General features: G+C 44.6%; 1 protein-coding gene across 2 annotated transcripts in view; it reads left to right on the top strand.

Moving 5' to 3' along the window:
• LOC140205027 (BAR/IMD domain-containing adapter protein 2-like 2) overlaps positions 1 to 25,526 on the top strand; it is a 300,466-nt gene that overhangs the window by 60,006 nt on the left and 214,934 nt on the right. For both annotated transcript variants that reach the window (XM_072272101.1, XM_072272100.1), the window contains 2 exons: positions 2,530 to 2,646; positions 25,350 to 25,496. In XM_072272101.1, the coding sequence (XP_072128202.1) occupies positions 2,530 to 2,646; positions 25,350 to 25,496 (264 nt within the window). The remainder of the gene's footprint in view (positions 1 to 2,529; positions 2,647 to 25,349; positions 25,497 to 25,526) is intronic.

The following is a 25,526-nucleotide window of genomic DNA, read 5'->3' as shown; positions in this document are numbered from 1 at the left end:
TGAGAGACATATGTAGAGTAAATAGCTTTTTTTAACCAGATTGAAATGTCTAATACTAGAGGGCATGCATTTAAGCTGATGGGAGAGAGTGTAAAGGAGGTGTGTGGGGAAAAATTTTTACACAGAGTGATGGGTGACTAGACTGTGTTGCCAGGGGTGGTAGTAGAGGCAGATATTGTAGAAGAATATTGGGGGCTTCTACATAGGCTCATGAGTATGTAGAAAATTGAAAGATATTGTCCATTTGCAGGTAAAAGGGATTTGTTTAAACAAGCATCATCATAATTAGTTTGGCACAGCACTGTGGGCCAAAGGGACTGTTCCTGTGTTGAATGGTTTCATGTTCTATGTGTATTGAAGCCACAATATAGAGTTGTAGAGAAGTACAGCACAGAAACAGGCCTTGCAGCCCATTTAGTCCATGCCAAAACCAGTTTAACTGCCTACTCCCATTGACCTGTACCAGCACCATAGCCCTCCATATCCCTATTATCCATGTACCTATCCAAACTTCTCTTAAATTTTGAAATCAAGATCGCATTCACCACTTGTGATGGCAGCCCGTACCACACTCTCACCACATTCTTAGTGAAGAAGTTTCCCATTGTGTTCCCCTAAAACTTCTCACCTTTCACCCTTAATCCATGATCTCTGGTTGCAATCCCACCCAACCTCAGTGGAAAAAGCCTGAGGTGTCTCAGAGGCAGGAGTGATACCCTGACACACACTAGCCAATTGTTGAGAGTTAGAGATGAAGCCTTTTTGTCCAATAGGCAAAGGGGGGTGGAGGGTGTGGAAGAGGCAATTGCTGTGAGAAACCTCAGGCTGTGTTGGCAGCTGGCACACTGTTGTTAAACTCAGTACTGATCTGATCCTGGTGAACTTCCACAATCACTGGATCCATACTAACCATCAAACACCCATTTACATACTAATTCTCTATTAATCCCACTTTTTCTTTCAAGAACTTAAGAACACAGGTAATAAGAGTAGGACTATTCCAGCTGGCCCATTGAACCTGTTCCATCACTCAGTATCATAGCTGATTTAGCTGTGGATTCAGCTCCACCTATCTGCTTTTTCCCCATCATTCTAACTCATCTGCTATGGAAAAATCTACCATTCTATCTGCCATATTAACTATATCTTAAATATAGTTAATGAGGGAGCCTCTACTGCTTCCCTGGCCAGAGAATTTCACAGATTTACTACTCTCTGGGAAAAGCAGTTCCTCCTCATCTCTGTTCTAACAGTATACCTCTGAATCTCAAGGCGATGTGCTCTCACTTTCCAGTACTCCATCTGCCAGACCCTTGCCTACTCACTCTATCTATTTCTTGCTGTGCACTCTCCTTATCCAATGCACAATTTGCTTTTCCACTCAATTTAGGGTCTTCTCCAAACATACCTATCAGCTCCCCACCTTACTAAAGGCAATTTACAGTGGCCAATTAACCCAGCATCCCTGAACATCTCTGGGATGTGGGAGGAAACCAGAGAATTTAGAGAAAGCATACAGGGAGAATGTACAAACTCCACAGAGACAATGCCAGAGGTCAGGGTCGATTCTCGGGTCTTTGGCACTGTGACACAGTGGCTCTACCAGGTATACCACTGTTCTGTTGTAAAACACATTCTTGGACCTTGTTGTATGGCAAGGTATTTAACACTATAAGCACACTGCAGATCTTACTTATCTATTTTACAGTATCTACTTAAGGAAATAATCTCAAGCCCACAATTTGATAAAAGATAAGACCATAAGAAAATAGGAGCAGAATTAGGCCATTCAGCCCATTGAGTCTGCTCTGCCATTCTATCATGGCTGATCCTGGATGTCACTGTCACCTGAAGAATCTAGTTTCACATGCAACAGCCACAAATGAATATAGAACATAGGAAACTGAATCAGGAATCTAACCCTTCCCACATATATAAACCCTCTAATTTTTCATTATCCATATGCCTATTTAAGAGTTTTTTTAATTTCCCCAACATATCTGTCTCTACCACCATCCTTAGCAGGGCATTGCATGCACATTCCACTCTCTATTAAATAAATTTACCTTTGATATCCCCCCTACTTTCCTCCAATCACCTTAAAATTATGTCCATTTTTAGCCATTTCCGCCCTTGGAAGAAGTCTGTGATTATCCACTAAATCTTTGCATCTTATCATCTTGTACACCTCTATCAACTCACCCCTCATCCTCCTTCACTCCAAAGAGAAAAGCCGTAACTCGCTGAACCTATCCTTGTAAGATATGCTCTTTAATACAGGCAGCATCCCGATAAATCTCCTGGGCACACTCTTTAAAGCTTCCACATCCCTCTTATAATGAAATGACCAAAAATTAACTCAATATTCCAAGTGTGGACTAAACAGGGTTTTAAAGAGTTGCAACATTAGCTCACTGCTCTTGAACTCAATTCCCCGACAAATGAAGGCCAACGCGTCATATGTCTTCTTAACCAACCAATTAACTTGCACAGCAACGTTGAGGCATGTGTGGTTCCCTTTCTTTGCAGAAAAGCAAGTACCAATTTGAAAAGGAACACAGAAGCAGGAGTCAGATGTTAAAAGAAGCAAACACAGACCTGCAGAGGGTGGAGCGGATGAGAAGCCCATACATCAGGGATGTGCAGGTAGGTGCTGGTCCTCACTAGAACATCAGCAGACACAGATTGAATGGAACAATGCAGAGACTGATTTTTAATTGGCTCCCAGATTGCTCATTTTGGGAGTTGGTAACTGGTGCATTACTGCCTCATGCACTGAGATACAGTGAAAAACTTTGTTTTGCATGCCATTCAGATAGATCATTTCTTACATCAAGGTTGTACATCAATAACAGAATACAGAATATAGCGATACTGCTACACACACAAAGTGCTGGAGGAACTCAGCATCTATGGAAAAGAGTAAACAGCCAGGACCCTTCATCAAGAGTGTCACTGAACAGTCAGGACTGTAGCTGAGACCCTTCATCAAGACTGTCACTGAACAGTCAGGACTGTAGCTGAGACCCTTCATCATGACTGTCACTGAACAGTGTGTGTATATATATAGACGTAACCGGCAACAATGAATATCAATCGAGAGACAGGTTATATAAAAACAACCAAACATTTATTAAATACGGATAAACAATAAAAAACAAACGAAAACCTTAACCAGAAGTTAACCGCTATGCGGACATTCAACAAATCATCACTCGGCACTGGTTCTTAGAGCGATAAATGAGAAAACAGTTCTTAAAGCGGTAAAGTCAACCACAGTTCTTAAAATGGTAAATTCAAAAGTCCGACAGATTTATACATTCATTTGGGAGAGACTTCTCTGGAGAAGGATTTCTTCATAGACGCGACTTTCCTGTTGGTTCTGTCCAAATGATTCACGATGAAGGAAATAAACGGCTTAAAACAACTGGCCTTAATTTCTAGAGAGCACCTTGCATGAGCTACCTTGCTCTTTCTGCAAGAGTTATCTTCGATACAGGTTGCTACTTCTTCAGCGAATACTCGATAAGGTCGATCCTTTATTAAACTGCCGAACATTCCCAACTTCTCTTAATCCTTCATATCCTGTACTTCGATGAAGTCTTCACTCTCCAATATTACTGAACAAAGGTACATCAACAAATCTAGCAGAACTTGCCAGTCCAGCACTATTGTACCTTGCAACAGAACGTAGCACTCCGTTTTAAAAATGAAACTGCATCATAAAATAAATACGCAACAGAAACGGAGACACAGACTAATGTTCTAGCTGGAAAACTAAAAACAAAAACTAACTGCGTCATCTGTGGTCTTCTCTTTTATACCTGTGGTGAACATGTCATCACGTGACCTCACATCGGCGGGAAAATTACATCAGGTGACCTCCAAAAGACCATTACATCATTCTCACAAGAAAGTCACAAGATCTCCTTGAGGTATGTAACTATATATATATATATGGGAAATAGAGGCACAACTGCACCTTTGTTTCCTGCGGAGCATCAAGAAAGCTCACCTCTGTCCAAGGATACTGATGGACTTTTACCGCTGTACCATTGAGAGCATACTCACCAGCTACATCTCAGTGTGGTATGGCAATTGTCCCATATTAGACCGCAAAGCACTCCAGCGTGTGGTGAAAACTGCCCAGTGGATTATTGGCACCCAATTGCCCACTATTGACAACATCTTCCATAAATGCTGCCTGGACAGGATGAAAAGCATTATCAAGGATGCATCTCACCCTAACCATGGACTTCTTACTCTCCTCCCATCCAGTAGGCGCTACTGGAGCCTCCGCTCCTGCACCAGCAGGCACAGAAAGGGTTTCTTCCCTGAAGCTGTGACCCTGCGAAACCTCACATCACAGCGCTAAGCAGTATTGCACCCATATTGTATTGTCTCAGTACTTTTATATTTGTGTGCTGTAGCACTTACTTTTTATTCGCAGTTATTTTGTAAGTAACACTATTCTTTGCATCGCTGGTTAGTTGCTAACTGCATTTCATTGGCTTTGTATCTGTACTTGGCACAATGACAATAAAGTTGAATCTAATCTAATATACTGTATAGTGTATGTGTGCGTACGTTTGTGTATATATATATATATATATATATATATGTGTGTGTGTGTGTGTTTAATCTCAATAGTTGGTTGGGTCTTTCCCACTCAACATCTCCACAGTTGTATCTCCTGTCAGGGTGCAGTGGATTGTGGGATTATTTTGGTCATTAAGTTATAATGAGTGCGCATGCGCCGATCGTGCATGCAGCCTGTTACAGCCGTTCCGAGTAGTTTTCTTACTTTTTTCTTCGTACTTCTTTAACTTACGTTATTTTTTGTATTTTTTTTTCATGGTAACACGTTGAAGCTGCACCCTCTCTAACGTGCTGGTAGAGAGAGTTTTATTTGGGTTTTTAGCACTGGAAATGGTTACATTCCACACGTCTCATTAGCGGGGCAGAAGCATGGTTGCATTGTTTATTCCAGGGGCCAGCTGATTGAGCTTACGCCGGCCGGTTTAGCGAGCAAAGCGACGGACACCCCTGCTGTAATCTGGAGGAAAACACACAGAGGATGCAGAGGGGGATCACAAAGGCGAGGAAGGAGGACCGGGTCGAGACAACAGAGACTTATGGAGAAGAGGGGTTCGGTGGGTAATAAAATGGCCGAGTTCACGGCGCTAGCTAGGCATCAAAGAACATTTCGGGAGTGCAGTGTTATGTGTTTTACTGGAATGGGGCTGCACGAGGACATACCCAATCAAAACTTTTCCATGGATGGCTTCCAGACCATTGGGGCTGACCGGAAGTGCACTGAGAGCGGTAAGCATAAAGGAGTTGGGGCTTACTATTCTGGTTAACAACGGATGGTGCAATCTGGGTCGTATTACGATCGAGGAACTTGTTTGTAGACCGGATATTGAACTTTTTGCTGTTGGACTCTGGCCATATTCCACCGAGATACAACACTGGGCGTCACGGGAGGTTGTCCCTGCCTGTGGCCTCCTCCTGTGGAGGGTCAGACACCCTGAGCCATTGGGCTGGTCCTGGACTTATTTCCATCTGGCGTAGTTTGCATTTTGTTGTTTGATTGTTTGTGGTTTTTGTATTGCTATATTTATGCTCTATTCTTGGTTGGTGCGGCTGTAACAAAACCCAATTTCCCTCGGGATCAATAAAGTATATCTATCTATCTATCTATCTATAAGTTGGGTGAGCTTCAGGTCAATACAGAAGACCTGTTGTTAAATCTTTTCTGTACAGGTCCTCCCCAGGGTAGGACAGCCCACAGGGCTATGAGTAGGAGCAGAATTAGTCAATTTGGCCCATCAAGTCTGCTGTGTCATTCTATTATGGCTGATTTATTGTTCCCCTCAATCCCATTTTCCTGCCTTTGCTCATAATCTTTGACACCCTTACTAATAAAGAATCTTTGACCCTCCATTTTAATTATACTCAATGACGTGACCTTTATCAAACATTGTAGATAGATTCTGTTCCTGAGAACTACTTGTAATCTGAACAGTTTGTAAATTGGGAATGAATGACAACATTAGGTGGGAGAGGAACACAGACACAACGGTAACAGGAGAGTGAGCAGGCACAGGAAGAGTAGCCACCATCTGGCCATATTGACTCAGTGAGGGAGGGAGGGAGTTCCCTTAGTTCTCTTAGCTCTGCCTGGCCCCAGCTCCGTTTTTGTAGCTCAGGAATGGGGAGAAAAAAGCCACTCAGAAATGCTCCTGTTCTTAACCAGCAAAAGATGCTATCAGCCCTGAACAGAAAGGCAAATCCCCACCGGTCCTGTCACTCTTCTGAAGAGTCTGCTCATGAGGTGGATGTTTGTAACCCTAGAAAGACCTTAATTGAATCTCAGGAAAATCAGACAAATCTGCAGTCCGCCATTGCTCCAAATGCATTAGTGTTAACTCATAGTTTTAGTCACTGTTGTTCATAACTGAACACTTGGAGCTGCTGGGCTTCATTGCTCTTCTAAGAATTTGCAGCTGTTGCTGGCTCTCCTAACTTGCTTAGCAAATCAGCGACCAGAGCCTGTTTATTAATTTATTGCCACTCATTTGGAAAACAACTGGGTCAAGGTCTGCCACTCAGTTTCTCCATTCTGTGGGTTGGGCCAACAGTTTCTGGCCTGTGCTTTTGAAGATTTTTTGTCATGCGTCTTCTCACAGAGGGCAGTGAATTTTTGGAATCTTCTGTCCTGTTGCGTTTTTGAGGTGTGGACTTCCACAGATTCACCGCCCTCTGGCTAGAGAAATCCCTCCTCATCTTTGTCCAAAAGTGATATCCTGTATTCTGAGGTTGCGCTCACTGGTCTTATACTCCCCCAAAATCCATCCACTCCATGTCCACTCTGTCCAAGATTTTTAATGTTTGAAGTGTTTCACTCAATCTCATTCTTCTAAACTCCAGAGAGTGTAGACCCAGAGTAATTAAACGCTCCTTTCATTCCCAGTATTATTTTCATGAACCTGCACTGCACCCTCCTCAATGCCAGCACATCCTTCCTTAGATAAATGGCCCAAAACTGCTCACAATATTCCAACGTAAACATGAGGAGTTCTGCAGATGCTGGAAGTTCAAGCAACACACATCAAAGTTGCTGGTGAACGCAGCAGGCCAGGCAGCAACTTTGGTGTGTGTTGCACAATATTCCAAGTGTGGTACATGTTCTTAGGTTTTTCTGTGGGCAGAGAGAAGAGGGAATGACTGGGGTAGGAGGGGTCTTTGGCTACATTGTACCACATATGAAACTGAAGACACACACTCAACGTTTCAGGAACAGCTTCTTCACCACCCCCCCCCCCCCGCCCCACCATCAGATTTCTGAATGGACAATTAACCCATAGACACTACCTCAATGCATCTTTTTCTTTTGTTGGCTCTCTTTTTGCACTACTTACTTATTAAATATTTTAAATAAGAAATATATTTTAAAAATTGAAGTAAATATATTAAATATATTTCTTAGTACCATAGGGTGGCATTGGTAATGTAGCAGTTTAGCTAACACTATTACAGCAATGGGGCACTCTGGAGTTCAGAGCTGAATTCTGTACTGGCACCATTCTGTAAGGAGTCTCTGTATGTCTTTCCCATGGAATGCAGGGGTTTTCCAGTTTCCTCCCACAGTCCAAACATGTACCGGGTAGGTTAAATGGTCATTATAAATTGTCCCGTGATTAGGTTAGGGTTAACTGGAGTGAACATTGGTTACTAGGGCAGTGTAGCTCATCAGGCTGGATAGGTCTACTCCACGCTGTATCACTAAGTAAAATAAATAAATAAATTACTTGCAACGCACATCAAAGTTGCTGGTGAACGCAGCAGGCCAGGCAGCATCTCTAGGAAGGTGTGCAGTCGACATTTCAGGCCGAGACCCTTTGTCAGGACTAACTGAATGAAGAGTGAGTAAGAGATTTGAAAGTTGGAGGGGGAGGGGGAGATCCAAAATGATAGGAGAAGATAGGAGGGGGAGGGATGGAGCCAAGAGCTGGACAGGTGATTGGCAAAAGGGATACGAGAGGATCATGGGATAGGAGGTCCGAGAAGAAAGATGGGGGGGGGGGGAACCCAGAGGATGGGCAAGGGGTATATTCAGAGGGACAGAGGGAGAAAAAGGAGAGTGAGAGAAAGAATGTGTGTATAAAAACAAGTGACAGATGAGGTACGAGGGGGAGGTGGGGCATTAGCGGAAGTTAGAGAAGTCGATGTTCATGCCATCAGGTTGGAGGCTACCCAAACGGAATATAAGGTGTTGTTCCTCCAACCTGAGTGTGGCTTCATCTTTACAGTAGAGGAGGCCGTGGATAGACATGTCAGCATGGGAATAGGATGTGGAATTAAAATGTGTGGCCACTGGGAGATCCTGCTTTCTCTGGCGGACAGAGCGTAGGTGTTCAGCAAAGCAGTCTCCCAGTCTGCGTCAGGTCTCGCCAATATATAAAAGGCCACATCGGGAGCACCGGACGCAGTATATCACCCCAGCCGACTCACAGGTGAAGTGTCGCCTCACCTGGAAGGACTGTTTGGGGCCCTGAATGGTGGTAAGGGAGGAAGTGTAAGGGCATATGTAGCACTTGTTCCGTTTACACGGATAAGTGCCAGGAGGGAGATCAGTGGGGAGGGATGAGGGGGACAAATGGACAAGGGAGTCGCGTAGGGAGCGATCCCTGCGGAAAGCAGAGGGTGGGGGAGGGAAAGATGTGCTTAGTGGTGGGATCCCTTTGGAGGTGGCGGAAGTTACGGAGAATAATATGTTGGACCCGGAGGCTGGTGGGATGGTAGGTGAGGACCAGGGGAACCCTATTCCTAGTGGGGTGGTGGGAGGATGGAGTGAGAGCAGATGTACGTGAAATGAGGGAGATGCGTTTAAGAGCAGAGTTGATAGTGGAGGAAGGGAAGCCCCTTTCTTTAAAAAAGGAAGACATCTCCCTCGTCCTAGAATGAAAAGCCTCATCCTGAGAGCAGATGTTGTTTGCGTTTTTAAATAAATTACTTGATTTATTTCTAAAATATATTTCTTATTTTTTAATCACTATGTCTGAGTGTGTGTCTTCAGTTTCATATGTGGTACAACGTAGCCAAAGACCCCTCCTACCCCAGTCATTCTCTTTTCTCCCTGCTCACAGAAAAACCTAAGAACATGTACCACACTTGGAATATTGTGAGCAGTTTTGGGCCATTTATCTAAGGAAGGATATGCTGGCATTGTACTGTGGCCATAAAACAACAAGTTTCACAATATATTCCTGTGATATTAAACTTGATTCTGATCTTTCATTTTTTAAGAAGGTGATCTCACAATAAGGCAATGGAGTGAATACAGAGGAGATTTACCAGAAGGTTGCCTAGAATGGATTGGTTCAGATAGAAGGAGAGACCAGAGAGGCTGATTTGTTTTTCTTGGAGTGGTTGTAGGTGAGTGCAGATCTGATAGAGGTGTTCAAAAAGTATGAGTGGCCTAAATAGTGAATAAAAACTCTCTCGCCATTCAATGATTCGATTCAGTTCTACCACTTCCTGTAAGGAGCTTGTATGTTCTCCCGGTAACCACGTGGGTTTCCTCTGGGTGCTCCAGTCTCAGTCCACGTTCCAAAGACGTACAGGTTAGTCGGTTAATTGGTCACGTGGGTGTGGGCTTGTTGGGCTAGAAGGGCCTGTTACTGTACTGTATCTCTAAATTAAAATAAAATGAATTATAGAGTCATTTAAAACCAAAGGACAAAGGATTAAAATGAGAGATAGGGGAGGATCTGAGAGGTTTTGAGGAATTTTTAAAAACTCAATGGGTGGTTGTAATTTAGAATGCCCGAGAAAGAATGGAGGCAAGATCTCTTGTAACATTTAAAAAGTGTGTTAATGAGAAATGGAAATGCCAAAGCATAAAAGACTATAGATCATGCTGATAAATGGGATTATTAGAGATGAAATGATGGTGGGCAGAGACATGATGGGTCAAAGGGTCTGTTTCTGTCTGTATGACTCCAATTTTACACATTACATCCCCTTTTCCCCATCCTTATCCACTTACCTTGTCTGTCTACATTCTCCAGAAGTCACTTCACCTCCTTCTCACAATTCAGACTGCAACCTGGCTAGAAGTGTTCTGCAGACATGGATATATTGCACTCGGGTCAAGGTTATTGAGGATGGTGAACATCCAGGGCCCCAAACAGCTTCCCGTGGTACAGGCTGCTTCCAGTCAGAAAATGACCCCTGTATTCCAACTCTGTTTCTTGTCCCTGAACCAATCCTTCCTCCACACCAGTTTATCACTGCAACCTTAATAACCTTGCACAGATTTGACTGACTGCAATAATGGATAATCAAAATTATGTTCAGACACATTTAAAGAAGTAAATAGATGAAAATAATTAAAAATATAAAATTATATTAAAAATAAGTTTAATTAAAACTCTGAGCATTCTTTTGTTATCGACCTTCCCTCCTCTCTCTCTCCTACATTCTTCACAGTCAACTTTTCTCTTTCAATAAGATATAGGAGCAGAATTAGGCCATTTTACCACATTGGAGGCTGTGGTAGAATAAGAAAATCCTGGCTCACTGAAAATCCTGGCAATCCTGGACAATGTTTCTCACCCTCTGCATGCCACCTTAGCTGAACAGAGGAATACTTTTAGTAATGGATTAAGACAACTGTGCTGCTCCAAGAGCGCTATATGAGGTCACTCTTACCCTCGGCCATTAGGATCTATAATGAGTCAACCTATAGCTGGGGAAGTTATGACCCCCTCCTGTTCGACTGTGGTAACTTGATTGTTATTCTTTCTTATGTACGGGGTCTTCCTTTTTTTATATGTTAAATTTAAAATGGCTTCTTTGTTATGTTATACTGGGGAATGCTTCTTTGTTATGTTAAATGCTGAGAAAGTCTCTAGCTAGACATTTGCTTAGGTTAATACAGATAGCAGGGTGCTATTAGCCAATGGGTGGTCATGTATCATTTTGTTTTCGGATGATGATGCTGTATCATATGACTGGGGACGGGGTTTTGGCGGGGAGTCAAAGGAGAGACGGGGAGGACAGCGGACGTGCGGAAGGGCTCCGTTCGATCACTTCGGGTAGTCCCGAGCTGTAAGTCGACAGGATTCGGGTGGTCGTCAGGAATCGATTGAGCTCCAACGGTTGCGCGCGAAGAACTTGGACTTTGATAAGTCTTGGCGCCTTTTTTTCATTACTTCCTTTTCTGTATCGAATTTAGATTAATGTCCTAGAATTAGTAATATCTATAAAGTGTACTTGGTAAAATGTACTGGGTGTGCTGGCTGATGATTGATGTTTGGGATTGATTCGGGCGGCAACTGACTCCGTGGGAAGCGTTGAGGCAGGTGCTGGGTGGGATTTCCCCTAGACATATATAGGCCAATATAACTGAGCGTTACAAGTTGGGGCACCGTCCCGGATTTGGATTTTCGGTAAAGCTGTATAGTCGTCGCGTTAAGTAGTGCGAAGATGGATCGAGATAAGATTGTAAGTTGGTGTGAATTAGAGGATGTACCAGTGAATCATGCGTGCGTGCTAAGTAGGGTCGATTTCCACATTTCGGCAGATGTACTAGTGCGAGGGTTGAGTTTGATTAAAGATATCGGGCAGGTAGAACTTATAGCTAGAAGGTGTGGGAAAGAACTGGAGTCCAGCTGGATGTTGGTTTGGACGAGTGCCGACGTCATGATGTTGGAACTACCAGCGACTCAGAGCCACCTGTTGCCTCTGAGTCGAGAGGTGAAGGTAGACCCAGAGCCTGAATGGGAGTTTACAGCTAGTACGAGGACTCCGGGAGGGTGCGGGGTGAGGGAAGAACCCGCTGCGAAGGAGACAGGGCCGATCCCCACCTCGAAAAGGGATACGTCATCGGAAGACGATGATTCGGACGTGTGGTACCTGTTTCCGTTCGCTGATTCCCTGGTGCCGGGAGAAGAGGCTCCTGGCCCTTCCCTCACTGAGTTAGGGGAACCGAGGGAGGGTGTTGCAGAGCCACCTGTATTACAGCCGGGATTGGGGGAGGAGAGGATGGAGCCAGAACCTGAGGCAGAGGGCTCACAGGTGCCGAGGGGTCCCCGTGAGGGTGAGGGTCAGACAGGTAGGCCCGGGGTGTCACCTAGGATGTCTGAACAGGAAGAGTCAGCAGAGGAAGTACAGAGGTCTCAGAGGAGTAGGCACCCCCTGGAGAGGTTGACTTATACAGCGCCAGGAGAACAGGGTGTGATCTCTACTGCCCTGGGAAGTTAGGTCACTGCTTTATGCACCTGGGTTGGTTTTTGTTTTTTACAAGGAGTACTGGTGAACCCTGTTAACATCATGAGGGCTTGACTTTTATTGGTGGGGGGAGAGTGTACAGGGTCTTTCTTTTTTTTATGTTAAATTTAAAATGGCTTCTTTGTTATGTTAAATGCTGAAAAAGTCTCTAGCTAGACAGTTGCTTGGGTTAATACAGATAGCAGGGTGCTATTAGCCAATGGGTGGTCATATATCATTTTGTTTTCGGATGATAATGCTGTCTCATATGACTGGGGACGAGGTTTTGGTGGGGAGTCGGAGGAGAGACGAGGAGGACGGCGGACGTGCGGAGAGGCTCCGGTCGATCACTCCGAGTGGTCCCGAGCCGTGAGTCGACAGGATTCGGGTGGTCGTCAGGAATCGCTTGAGCTCCAACGGTTGTGCGTGAAGAACTTGGACTTTGATAAGTCTTGGCGCCTTTTTTTCATTACTTCCTTTTCTGTATCGAATTTATATTAATGTCCTAGAATTAGTAATATCTATAAAGTGTACTTGGTAAAACGTACTGGGTGTGCTGGCTGATGATTGACGTTTGGGATTGATTCAGGCGGCAACCGACTCCATGGGAAGCGTTGACGCAGGCGCTGGGTGGGATTTCCCCTAGACATATATGAGCCAATATAACTGAGCGTTACACTTACTTCTTTTCTAATGTTTGTATACCTGTGAACTTGTAATGCTACTGTGACACTGTAATTTCCTTTGGGATCAATAGGGAAGTATCTATCTATGTATCTATCGAGTCTGCTCCACCATTTCATCATGGCTGAGTCCTGTAATCTCTCTCCTGCTCTTCTGCTGTTTCTGTGCTGTATGACTTTGTTTTTACACATTACACCCCCTTTCCCCCATCTTTATCCATACACTTTGCCTGTCTATATTCTCCAGATGCCACTACACCTCCTTCTCACAACCCAGACAGCAACCTGGCTAATGGTATTCTTTCATTCCGCCATCTCTCTCTTCCTCTTTTCTCCTCATCCCCACTCTCTCCCTCTCTTTCTCCCACAAAATGCTTTTCTTTTTTTCTATTCCTCTCCATCTACTTCCTCTCTCTCCCTCACTCCACCTCTCCCTCACCCTCCCTCTCCCTCATCCTCCCTCCCCTTCCCGCTCCCTCATGTACCCTCACATTGTCCCTCCCTCTCTTCATCCCTCTCTCTCCCTTCCCTTCTCCTTCTTCCTCTCCCTCTCCGAAAAGTTTCTGCAGATGCTGGAAATCTTGAGAAACACGCACAAATGCTGAAGGAACTCAGCCTGTCAGGTAGCATCTATGGAGAGGAAGAAACTATTGACTGATGAACAGATAAATCAGTGAAGGGGCCTTGCTGAAGTGGCAACTGTTTGTTCATTAAAACAGTGTCTTAAGTTTAAGAAAAAACATTGTAACTCCTTTATTAAACAAAGCACGGTAAAAGTACTTTACACAATTACATCATTGTGTCAGAACAGCCTCTTAACGTGAAAGCCCAACTCAATGTCAGTGGCTGTGAATTATGTACATTTCCACCAATTACATTCCCCGAGACAGGCCCACCAGAATTCACTAAAACTGGCATTGTGAGCCTGTCTGAAGCTCAGATGAGCTGCCCCGCTCGGGTCCTACCTTCCATGAGTGGAGGAGCAACAGGGGCCTCGGCTCAATAAACAATAGACAATAGGTGCAGGAGTAGGCCATTTGGCCCTTTGAGCCAGCACTGCCATTCACTGTGATCATGGCTGATCATCCACAATCAGTACCCCATTCCTGCCTTCTCCCTATATCCCCTGACTCCGCTATCATTAAGCGTTCTATCTAACTCTTTCTTGAAAGCATCCAGAGAATTGGCCTCCACTGCCTTCTGCGGCAGAGCATTCCACAGATCCACAACTCGCTGGGTGAAAAAGTTTTTCCTCAACTCCGTTCGAAGTGGCCTACCCCTCATTCTCAAATTGTGGCCTCTGGTTCTGGACGCCCGCAACATCGGGAACATGTTTCCTGCCTCTAGCGTGTCCAATCCCTTAATAATCTTATATGTTTCAATCAGATCTCCTCTCATCCTTCTAAATTCCAGTGTATACAAGCCCAGTTGCTCCAATCTTTCAACATATGACAGTCCCGCCGTCCCAGGAATAACCTCGTGAACCTCCACTGCACTTCCTCAATAGTAAGAATGTCCTCCCTCAAATTTGGAGACCAAAACTGTACACAATACTCCAGGTGTGGTCTCACCAGGGCCCTGTACAACTGCAGAAGGACCTCTTTGCTCCTATACTCAACTCCCCTTGTTATGAAGGCCAACATGCCATTAGCTTTCTTCATTGCCTGCTGTACTTGCATGCTTACTTTCAGTGAGTGATGAACAAGGTCCTAATTTGACACCAGTCAAATAGTAATCTGCCTTCTTGTTCTTGCCACCAAAGTGGATAACCTCACATTTATCCACATTAAACTGCATCTGCCATGCATCTGCCCACTCACCCAACCTGTCCAAGTCATCCTGCATTATCTCAACATCCTCCGCACATTTCACACTGCCACCCAGCTTTGTGTTATCTGTAAATTTGCTAATGTTACTTTTAATCCCTTCATCTCAATCATTAATGTATATTGTAAATAGCTGCGGTCCCAGCACTGAGCCTTGCGGTACCCCATTAGTCACCGTCTGCCATTCTGAAAGGGACGTGTTAATCCCTACTCTTTGTTTCCTGTCTGCCAACCAATTCTCTATCCATGTCAGTACCCTACTCCCATTACCATGTGCTCTAATTTTGCCCACTAATCTCCTATGTGGGACCTTATCAAAGGCTTTCTGAAAGTCCAGGTACACCACATCCACTGGCTCGCCCTTGTCCATTTTCATAGTTACATCCTCAAAAAATTCCAGAAGATTAGTCAAGCATGATTTCCCCTTCGTAAATCCATGCTGACTGGGACCGATCCTGTTACTGCTATCCAAATGTGCCGCTATTTCATCCTTTATAATTGACTCCAGCATCTTCCCCACCACAGATGTCAGGCTAACTGGTCTATAATTCCCTCGTCCAGAGGTGCATTGACACACTCGTGGTCATGTCGCGACTGCAAGAGCATGGTTGTGGAACCATACTTGGTTAGCTGATTTAAGACAATCCACTGAAATACATTCAGGTTTACCACTCTTATCTATGATAAGAGTCTTTCCTCTCGTTTCCAAAATGCAGAATGGGCCGTTACAAGGGGGCCAAAGGGGATGTTGCTGTGCATCATGGTGGATGAAAACAAATGAGGTGGAATGTATGGCAACAGGAACCCATGGTTGCTGTACACCATGATGGGAGATAGGAATTGGTGCAAAGCCACTGTGGCCATCATCACAGCGCTCTCATCTGAGTGGGCAGAGTCAGAGTGGTGATCTTGAGGCTTTAGCTCTTCACAGCCTCAAAAAAGAGAAGCTTCAGTCAGAGAAAGCAAAGAAGAGTAAAGCTCAAGGTTGTTTGCTTTTCCCTTCCCCTTCCCTTTTTTATAGCTGCTCAGCTAGGACAGTAGAGATGCCAGGCAGGATAGTGTGGAATGCTCATCTTGGAGGATATGGGAAGGCAGGGAGACCTCCAGTGTCCCTGAGAATACACAAGTGAGAAGTACATCCAGTTTCAGCTTCTTGTAATCCACGTTAAGGAGTTGGAGCTGGAACTGGATGAAGTCTGGATCATTCGTGAGACTGAGGGGGTAATAGATAGGACATATAGAGAGGTAGTTACACCCAAGGTGCAGGACACAGGAAACTGGGTGATATTCAGGAAGGGGAAAGAGGTTAAGGAGCCACTGCAGAGTACCCCTGTGGTCATCCCCCTCAACACTTTGGATACTGTTGGGGAGAATGACCTAACAGAAGAAGTCACAGTGGTCAGGTCTCTAGCACGGAGTCTGCCTCTGTGACTTCGAAGGGAAGGTTGGGTGAAGATGGCACGTTGTGGTGATAGGGGATTCATTAGTTAGGGGTTTGAACAGGAGGTTCTGTGGGCAAGAATGAGATTCTGGATGGTATGTTGCTTCCTGGGTGCCGGGGTCCGAACCATCTTGGATTGAATCCTCAGTATTCTTAAGTGGGAGGGTGAACAGCTAGAAGTTGTGGTCCATGTAGGTACCAATGATATGGGTACGATGAGTGATGAGGTTTTTCATAGGGAGTTCAGGGAGTTAGGTGCTAAGTTAAAGGGCAGAACCTCCAGGGTTGTAGCCTCAGGATTGCTACCCATGCCACGTGATAGTGAGGCCAGAACCAGGAAGATTATACAGTTTAATATGTGGCTAAGGAGTTGGTGTAGGAGAGAAACGTTGTGGAGGCAGATGTTGGTAAGAATGCAGACAAAGTTAGGAATCAAATGTTTGAGCATGGCGTGACTAGTTTACAGAGCAGCATATATTTCAATACAATAAGTATAATAGGAAAGGTGGATAATAGTGCTGAAGATGAGGTAGCTGGTTTACAAACAGGGGCAATGTGTAGTGAGGAGAGGCTGTTGATAGGGCCAAATTTCTGTCAACAAGATGAGCTGCAACGTAGAAGTTGGACAAAATTGAAAAGGGTGAATACAGGACTGAAGGTGTTATATTTGAATGTGCACCATATATGGAATAAGATAGAAAAACCTGCAGCACAATTGCAGATTGGCAGGTATGATGTAGGCATTACTGAATGTCCAAGCTTACACATTATATTTAAAGGACAGGCAGGAAGGCAGAAGGGGCGACGTCTCTCTGTTTGTAAAAATGAAATCAAATCATTAGAAAGAGGTGACATAGGGTCAGTCAGGGCGTGTTGAATCATTGTGGATAGAGCTAAGGAACTGCAAGGGTGAAAAGACCCTGATGGGAGTTCTATACAGACCCCAAATAGTAGTAAGGATGTGGTTTTCAAATTACAACACGAGATAGAAAATGCATGCCAAAAGGGCAATGTTACAATAATCATGGGAAACTTCAATGTGCAGGTAGATTGGGAAAATCAGGTTACTGCTGGATTCAGGGAGGGAGATCTTCTAGCATGCCTATGTAATTTTTTTTAGAGCAGCTTGTGGTTGAGCCCACTAGGGGATCAGCTATTCTGGATTGGCTGTTGTGCAGTGAACTGGAATTAATGCGAGTGCTTAAGGTAAAAAAAAACTCTTAGGGGAAAATGATCATAATATGATCAAATTCATTCTGAAATTTGAGGAGAAGCTAAAGTCAGATGTATCAGTATCACAGTGGAGTAAGGGGAATTCCAGAGGCATAAGAGAGGAGTTGGCCGGTATTGGTTGGAAAAGAACACTGGCAGGGATGACAGCAGGGCAGCAATGGTTAGAAATTCTGGAAACAATTCTGAAGGCACAGGATACATACATCCCAAAGAGGAAAAAGAATTCTAACGGAAAGATGAACCAACCATGGCTAACAGGCGAAGTCAAATTCAACAGAAAAGCCAAAGAGAGGGCATATAATAGAGCAAAAATTACTGGGAAGTTAGAGGATTGGGCGGTTTTTGAAAACCAAAAGAAGGCAATTAAAAATGTCATTAAGGAAAAGCTGAAATATGAAAGTAAGCAATTAAAGAGGTTATCAAAAATGTATTCAGATACATAAAGAGTAAAGGAGAAGCAAGCGTGGATATTGGACCGCTGGAAAATGATGCTGAAGAGGTAGTAATGAGGGACAAAGAAATGGCAGATGAACTGAAAACGAGAGAAAATCTGCACATGCTGGAAATCCGAGCAACACACACAAAATGCTGGAGGAACTCAGCAGGCCAGGCAGCACCTATGGGGAAAAAAAGTACAGTTGACGTTTCAGCCTGAAACTCGTCAGCAGGACTGGAGGAAAATAGCTGAAGAGTAGATTTAGAAGGTGGTGGGAGGGGAGAGAGAAACACCAGGCGATAAGTGAAACTTGGAGGGGAAGGGATGAAGCAAAGAGCTAGGAAGTTGATTGGCAGAAGGCCACAGAAGAAAGAAAAAGGGGCGGAGGGGAAGGAGCACCAGAGGGAGGCTGTTCCCGGAAAGGATACGTGGCTGTAGTAACGGGTCTGGGTAAGCACGTGGTCAAAGAGTTGGAGAGCAGCAGGGGTCACAGCGGGGGAGCAGTGAGAGAGAGTTTCACTGAACCCCTGTCAAAGGAAAGATTTAAACTTCTTCAGAGTAGGCATCCCTGGAAGAGATTAACTGAATTAAGTATTTTACATCAGTCTTCATTGTGGAAGACCCGAGCAGTATGGTGGAAGTTCCAGGTGTCGGGGTATGCACACAAGGGAAAACCTTGCCTGACAAATCTGTAGGAATTCTTTGAAGAAATAACAAGCAGGATAGACAAAGGAGAATCAGTTGATGTTCTTATACTTGGATTTTCAGAAGGCCTTTGACAAGGTGCCACACTTGAGGCTTCTTAACAAGCTATGGGCCCATAGTATTACAGGAAAGATCCTAGCATGGATAAGGCAGTGACTGATTGGCAGAAGGCAAAGAGTGGGAATAAAGGGAGTTGGCTGCCGGTGACTAATGGTGTTCCACAGGAGTCTGTGTTGGGACTGATTCTTTTTTTGTTATATGTCAATGATTTGGATGATGGAATTGATTGCTTTGTTACAAAGTTTGCAGACAATATGAAGATAGGTGGAGGGTCAGGTAGTTTTGAGGAAGCGGAGAGGGTGCAGAAGGACTTAGACAGATTTGGAGAATGGCAAAGAAATGGTAGATGGAATACAGTTTTGGGAAGTGTATAGTCATGTACTTTGGTAGGAGAAATGAAAGGGTTGACTGTTTTCTAAATGGAGAGAAAATACAAGAAACTGAGGTGCAAAATAACTCGGGAGTCCTTTTGCAGGATGCCCTAAAAGTTAAGTTGCATTTAGAGTCTGTGGTGAGGAAGGCAAATGCAATGTAGTGATGACTAGAGTATAAAAGGAAGGATGTAATGTTGAGATTTTATAAAACACTGGTGAATTGAATTGAATTGACTTTATTTCTTACATCCTTCACATACATGAGGAGTAAAAATCTTTGTTAAGTCTCCGTCTAAATGTGCAATGTGCAATTTATAGTAACTTATAATAAATAGAACAGTTAATAAAACATAGAAATACACACAAATCAGCGTGAGTTAATCAGTCTGATGACCTGGTGGAAGAAGCTGTCCCGGAGCCTGTTGGTCCTGGCTTTTATGCTGTCGTACCGTTTCCCGGACGGTAGCAGCTTAGAATAATTTGTGATTGGGGTGACTCGGGTCTCCAATGATCCTCCGGGCCCTTTTTACACACCTGTCTTTGTAAATGTCCTGAATCATGGGAAGTTCACAACTACAGATGTGCTGGGCTATCCGCACCACTCTCTGCAGAGTCCTGTGGTTAAGGGAGGTACAGTTCCTGTACCAGGCAGTGATGCAGCCAGTCAGGATGCTCTCAATTGTGCACCTGTAGAAAGTTCTTAGGATTTGGGGGCCCATACCAAACTTCCTCAACTGTCTGAGGTGGACGAGGCACTGTTGTGGTAGTCGGTAATGTGGATGCCGAGGAACTTAAAGCTGTTTACCCTCTCAACCTCAGATCCATTGATGTCAATAGGAGTTAGCCCATCTCCATTCCTCCTGTAATCCACAACCAGCTCCTCTGTTTTTGCAACATTGAGGGAGAGGTTCTTTTCTTGACACCACTGTGTCAGAGAAATGGCTTCTTCCCTGTAGGCCACCTCGTTATTGTTTGAGATAAGGCCAATCAATGTAGTGTTGTTGGCAAATTTAATTAGCAGATTAGAGCTCTGGGTGGTGACACGGTCATGGGTATACAGGGAGTAAAGGAGGGACTTAGTACACGACCCTGGAGGGGGCTCCTGTATTGAGAGACAGAGGGGTGGAGGTGAGGGAGTTCACTCTTACAACCTGCTGGCGATCTGACAAGAAGTCCAAGATCCAACTGCACAAGGCAGGGTCAAGGCCGAGGTCTCTGAGCTTCCTGTCGAGCCTGGAGGGAATTATGCTGTTGAATGCTGAACTGTAGTCCAAGAACAGCATTCTCCCATGAGCATCCCTCCTCTCCAGGTGTGTAAGGACGATGTGCAGAGCAGTGGCTATTGCGTCGTCTGTCGATCGGTTGTGTTGATAGGCGAATTGTAGGGGGTCCAGTTTGGGTGGCAGCAAGCTGCAGATGTAATCCTTGACCAGCCTCTCAAAACATTTGCTTATTATTGACGTGAGTGCGACAGGACGTCAGTCGTTCAGGCATGTTACCTTGGTCTTTTTTGGTATGGGGGCAATGGCTTCATTTGGAGTGTTGTGAGAAGTTTTGGGCCCCTCATCTTAGAAAGGACGTGCTGAAACTGGAGCGGCTTCAAAGGAGGTTCATGATAATGATACCAGGATTGAATGACTTGTCATGTGAAGAGTGTTTAATGGCTTTAGGCCTGTATTCACTAGAATTCAGAAGAATTAGGGGTGACCTAATTGAAATTCTCTCGAATGGTGAAAGGCCTTGATAGAGTGGATGTAGAGTGGATGTTTCTTATGGTAGGAGAGTCTAAGACCAGAGGACAGAGCCTTAGTATAAAGGGCATTCTTACAGAACGGAGATCAGGAGGAATATTTTTAGCCAGAGTGTGGTGAATCTGTGGAATTCTTTGCCACAGGCAGCTGTGGAGGCCAAGTCTTTATGTATATTTAAGGCAGAGGTTGATAGATTCTTGATTGTTCAGGGAATGAAGGGATACAGGCAGAAGGCGGGAGATTGGGGCTGTACAGATAGTTGGATCAGCCATGATGAAATCTCGATGGACCAAATGGCCTAATTCTGCTCCTATATCTTATGGTCTTAGGGTCAAAGGAATTGAATTTACTGAGCAGCGTGGAACACTTCTGAGAGGCTGACCAGGTGGTTGTTGCATCAGGAATAAATTAACTTGGCACTCATAATGACTACCTGTATATCAATTCAGTCATGGAAGACTGCAGGTCCTTTTTTGGAGCTCTTCTGAGCCTCAGCAGGACCTACAGGAGATGGTCATGTCAGCACTCATTTAGCTGAGCAGTCCTCAGACCACCCTCTAAGGAACAATGAAACTGCTTGCATAGGCCATTGGACTGTGGGTGATACGCCATGGTGCCTACTGCTAAGGTTCTGGGCCATCGCAGCCCAGAGATCTGGTATGATTTGGGGACCACGGTCAGAGGAAATATCAGATGGTATGCTAAACTGAGCAACCCACATCTGGGGCTCTCATTGATGTCACTTGTGAACTCTGATATGCAGGTCAGAGTCTGATATTTTGGGCATCACATGCATGAGGGGTTTATGGTCAACAAACGCTGTGAAATGGTGACCCTCTAGAAGAAAACAAAAATAGCGGACAGCCAGATAGAGCAGCGGTCCCCAACCACCGGGCTGCAAAGCATCTGCTACCTGGTTGCGAGGAAATGATATGATTTGGCGATATGAGTCAGCTGCAACTTTCCTCATTCCCTGTCACGGCCACTGTTGAGTTTGAATGCACGCGAGGTCATTACCCGCGCGTCATCCGTGTCAGCGCGGGAAGGAGATCAGCTCCTCGAGCTTGCAAATGACGACGGGCTGAAAAGTATGTTTGACATAACATCTCTGCCGGCATTCTGGATCAAAGTCAAGGCTAAATATCCTGAGGTAGCCACGAAAGCACTGAAAATGTTGCTTCCATTTCCAACATATCTCTGCAATGAATGTAACAAAAACTAAATTGCGGAATAGGCTAGACATAAGGAACCCCCTTCGAGTATCGCTGTCTCCCACCACCCCTCGATGGGACCATCTTGTTGCAGGGAAAAAAGCCCAGGGCTCCCACTGATTCAGCGATATTGGTGTGTTGCAATGATTTTATATGTTCATACAGGGAAAATATGTGCTGTGTGTTGAATATCCAAACTTACTTAAAATGTTATGATGCTATTGACTTATAAGTGACTTAAATAACCATATAACCATATAACAATTACAGCACAGAAACAGGCGATCTCTGCCCTTCTAGTCCGTGCCGAATGGTACTCTCACCTAGTCCCACCGACCTGCACTCAGCCCATAACCCTCCATTCCTTTCCTGTCCATATACCTATCCCGTTTTTCTTTAAATGATAATATTGAACCTGCCTCTACCACTTCTACTGGAAGTTTGTTCAACACTTACTTCAAGCTCCCCTGCCCGCCCCTGATAATTGACTTATCACTATATTCATGCGAGGAAAATATGCGCGGTGTGTTTAATATTAAATTCGTTAGATAAAGCCATTTAGAAACGAAATTGAGTGTATTAGCCACTTATCACCTATATTCTGGTCGAGATTAACACTCCCCCCCACCCCCCCCAGACAGATTCGCCAAAAACGATTTGTGGGGGAAAAAATCGGCACGTTTACGCATGTGCACTGGTGCCCGCTCAAGGCTTCATGGTCATTGTAGTCTTTCTCGGGGTAAACACAACGCATTTGACTGCTACTCTTGTCCGTTGGCAACCCTACACCCCACTCCCCCACCGGGTCAGCCGGTCCGCAAGAATATTGTCAATAATGAACAGTGCAGAAAAGGTTGGGGACCCCTACGATAGAGAAGCTCACAGTCAAACATGCTGTATTTCCTTCTGGGGAGAATGGAGCTGCAGGCTGAAGAGGGCTGCCACACACCTCTGACCAACTAAGTCCTGGATGTGTGGAGTGGTGGCCTTGTTAAGCTGTCTGTAATTGTCACATGGATAACAACCGTCATCAGACTTAGGGACCACAGGTTCCCGGAATCAACCTTGTGAACCTCCTCTGGACACTCTGCAGTGACAACACATCCTTTCTGAGATATGCTGCCCAAAGCTGTTGACAATACTCCAAGTGCAGCCTAACTAGCTTGGGGCTATTTGATTGGTGTACAATGCTAAGTCTTTCCATGTTGGCAAGCTCAGCCTTTGCGGTTGCCAGCTTTTCTGGGTCCAGTCAGTTCAGGCATGGACTGATGGGCCAGTTGTGGATGTATAGTGCTTGACCCCATGTTTTGCGACTGTAGTGGAGAGCTTGGGCTTGGTGAGGTTTGGGAATTTGCCCAGCAGTCGAGTAACCTCACATGCGGTGGTGTATGCACCTGACTGAGTCATTGTGGGGAACTTACTGGGGAGCAAGGTAACGATCCAAAGTCCACAAACTGGTAGTCTTAAAATTGACTAATAGTCCCTGGGTACACAGGAAATCTGCACTGAGCAAAGGTCTAGCCACTTTAGCCAGAATGAACTCTGGTGTATAACATCACCCACTGAAGCAGAGCATCACCCATCATGTCCGGTAGGTCTGGATCCTGCTGCCTGCTGTTGGTGGCCTCCAGCGAGGTTTCATCGCTCTATTCCTTCTCATCAATAGGTGATGCTGGCTGCACACTCACTCAAGACAGAAGACATAGGAGTAGAATTAGGCTATTCAGCCCATCCAGTCTGCTCCACAATTCCATCATGGCTGATCCTGGATTCGTCTTGAATGGAAGTCAAATGTGCTAGAAAGTCCTGGATGTGTGGAGTGGTGGCCTTGTTAAGCTGTCTGTAATTGTGTTGAGTTTCTTCGTGTTGAAACTCAACACGAAGAAACTCAAACTTCAAACAATGGCGACTGAAACGGAAGGAGGGTGAATTTTCTGTGCTTGTCCGGCAACTGAGAGACATGGACGAGGAAATGCATTTCAAATATCTTTGGATGTTGGCAGGTAGATTTGACGATTTGATTCATCGTCTCCAACCATTTATTTCACATCAGTGTACGCACAGTATACTCAATCACCATTCGAGTTTTAGCTTCAGATGGAAGTCAACAGGTTGTAGCAGCTAGCTACAAACTGGCATCAAGCACAGGGTCCTCCATAATTTCGGATGTCTGTAAAGCTTTATGGAAAGCATTGCAGCCAGAGTTCCTTCCCTGCCCTTCAGTTGCCCAATGGGAAGCTATTGCAGCGTCGGAGGAAATGCGATGTTACCAAGCGGACCAATCACAGTTGTTGCAGTCTGTGTCGCCGCGATGCATAGTTACATTTTTGGGGAGGTGCGCGTCAGGCTATGGCATAGGGTATGGTGTAGGGTACGCAGCTACGCCGTACCTACGGCATAGATTTGACGCAGAAGTATAAATTAGCCTTAAGTCCTTCCACAGCTTACCTGGTTCCTCAACACTCCCTGCCTCTCCACCAATCTTTGTATCATCTGCAAACTTGGCAACAAACCCATTTATTCCATCATCTAAATCATTGATATACATCATAAAAAGAAGCAGTCCCAATATCGACCCCTGCAGAATACCACTAGTTACTGGCAGCCAACCGGAAAAGGATCCTTTTATTCCCACTCGCTACCTCCTACTAATCAGCCAATACTTTAACCATGTCAGTAACCTTTCTGTAATACTATGGGCTTTTAACTTAGTAAGGAGCCTCATGCATGGCACCTTATCAAAGGCCTTCTGAAAGACCAAATATACATCCACTGCATCTCCTTTACCTACCCTACTTGCAATCTCAAAGAATTCCAGTAGGTTTGTAAGGCAAAATTTTCCCTTAAGGAAACCATACTGACTTTGTCTTATCTTTATGTATCACCAAATATTCTGTAATCTCATCCTTAACGATTGACTCCAAATTCTTCCCAACCACTGAGGTCAGGTTAACTGGTGTATAGTTTCCTTTCTGTTATCATGCTAGAACAGCTTCTTAAAGTGAACCCCAACTCAATGTTGGTGGCTGTGAATTATGTGTTTTTCCAACAATTGCACTACCCTACAATAACACTCTTAACTTCTCAGACAGTTTTTGAACTACTCTCCTAAACTGGAATTCAGTACCTAAAACTATAACGGATGCAGACTCAGCTAACATATTTAAACACTACTTCAAAACAGAATTATTTAACCTTGCTTTTAACTAACATCTTTTTGACTTTTATTTTCATGTCTATTTTAATTTTACTTTCATATTTGTACTTTTATCCCATTGAGAAGCCCTTTGAACTACCTCATCCACATAAAATCAATAAATTTATTATAACATGCACATTTTCTGTTTCAGGAGAAGTTTCACAGTCTCGAGACTGGCATGGACTCATTCCTGCAGAACAACTACAAGCTAGTCATAGCTGAGGAGCGCCGTCGCTATCGGTTCCTCGTGGAGAAACACTTCCACTTGTCCTGCAACTTCCTCAGTTTCTACACTAAGGTCAGCATTGCTTCCTCAGAGAATTCTGCG

This window comes from Mobula birostris, chromosome 11 (genome assembly GCF_030028105.1).
Source record: "Mobula birostris isolate sMobBir1 chromosome 11, sMobBir1.hap1, whole genome shotgun sequence".
NCBI lineage: Eukaryota > Metazoa > Chordata > Chondrichthyes > Myliobatiformes > Myliobatidae > Mobula > Mobula birostris.
Note: the sequence above shows the minus strand (reverse complement) of the source record. Positions and strands in the feature narration are given on the sequence as shown.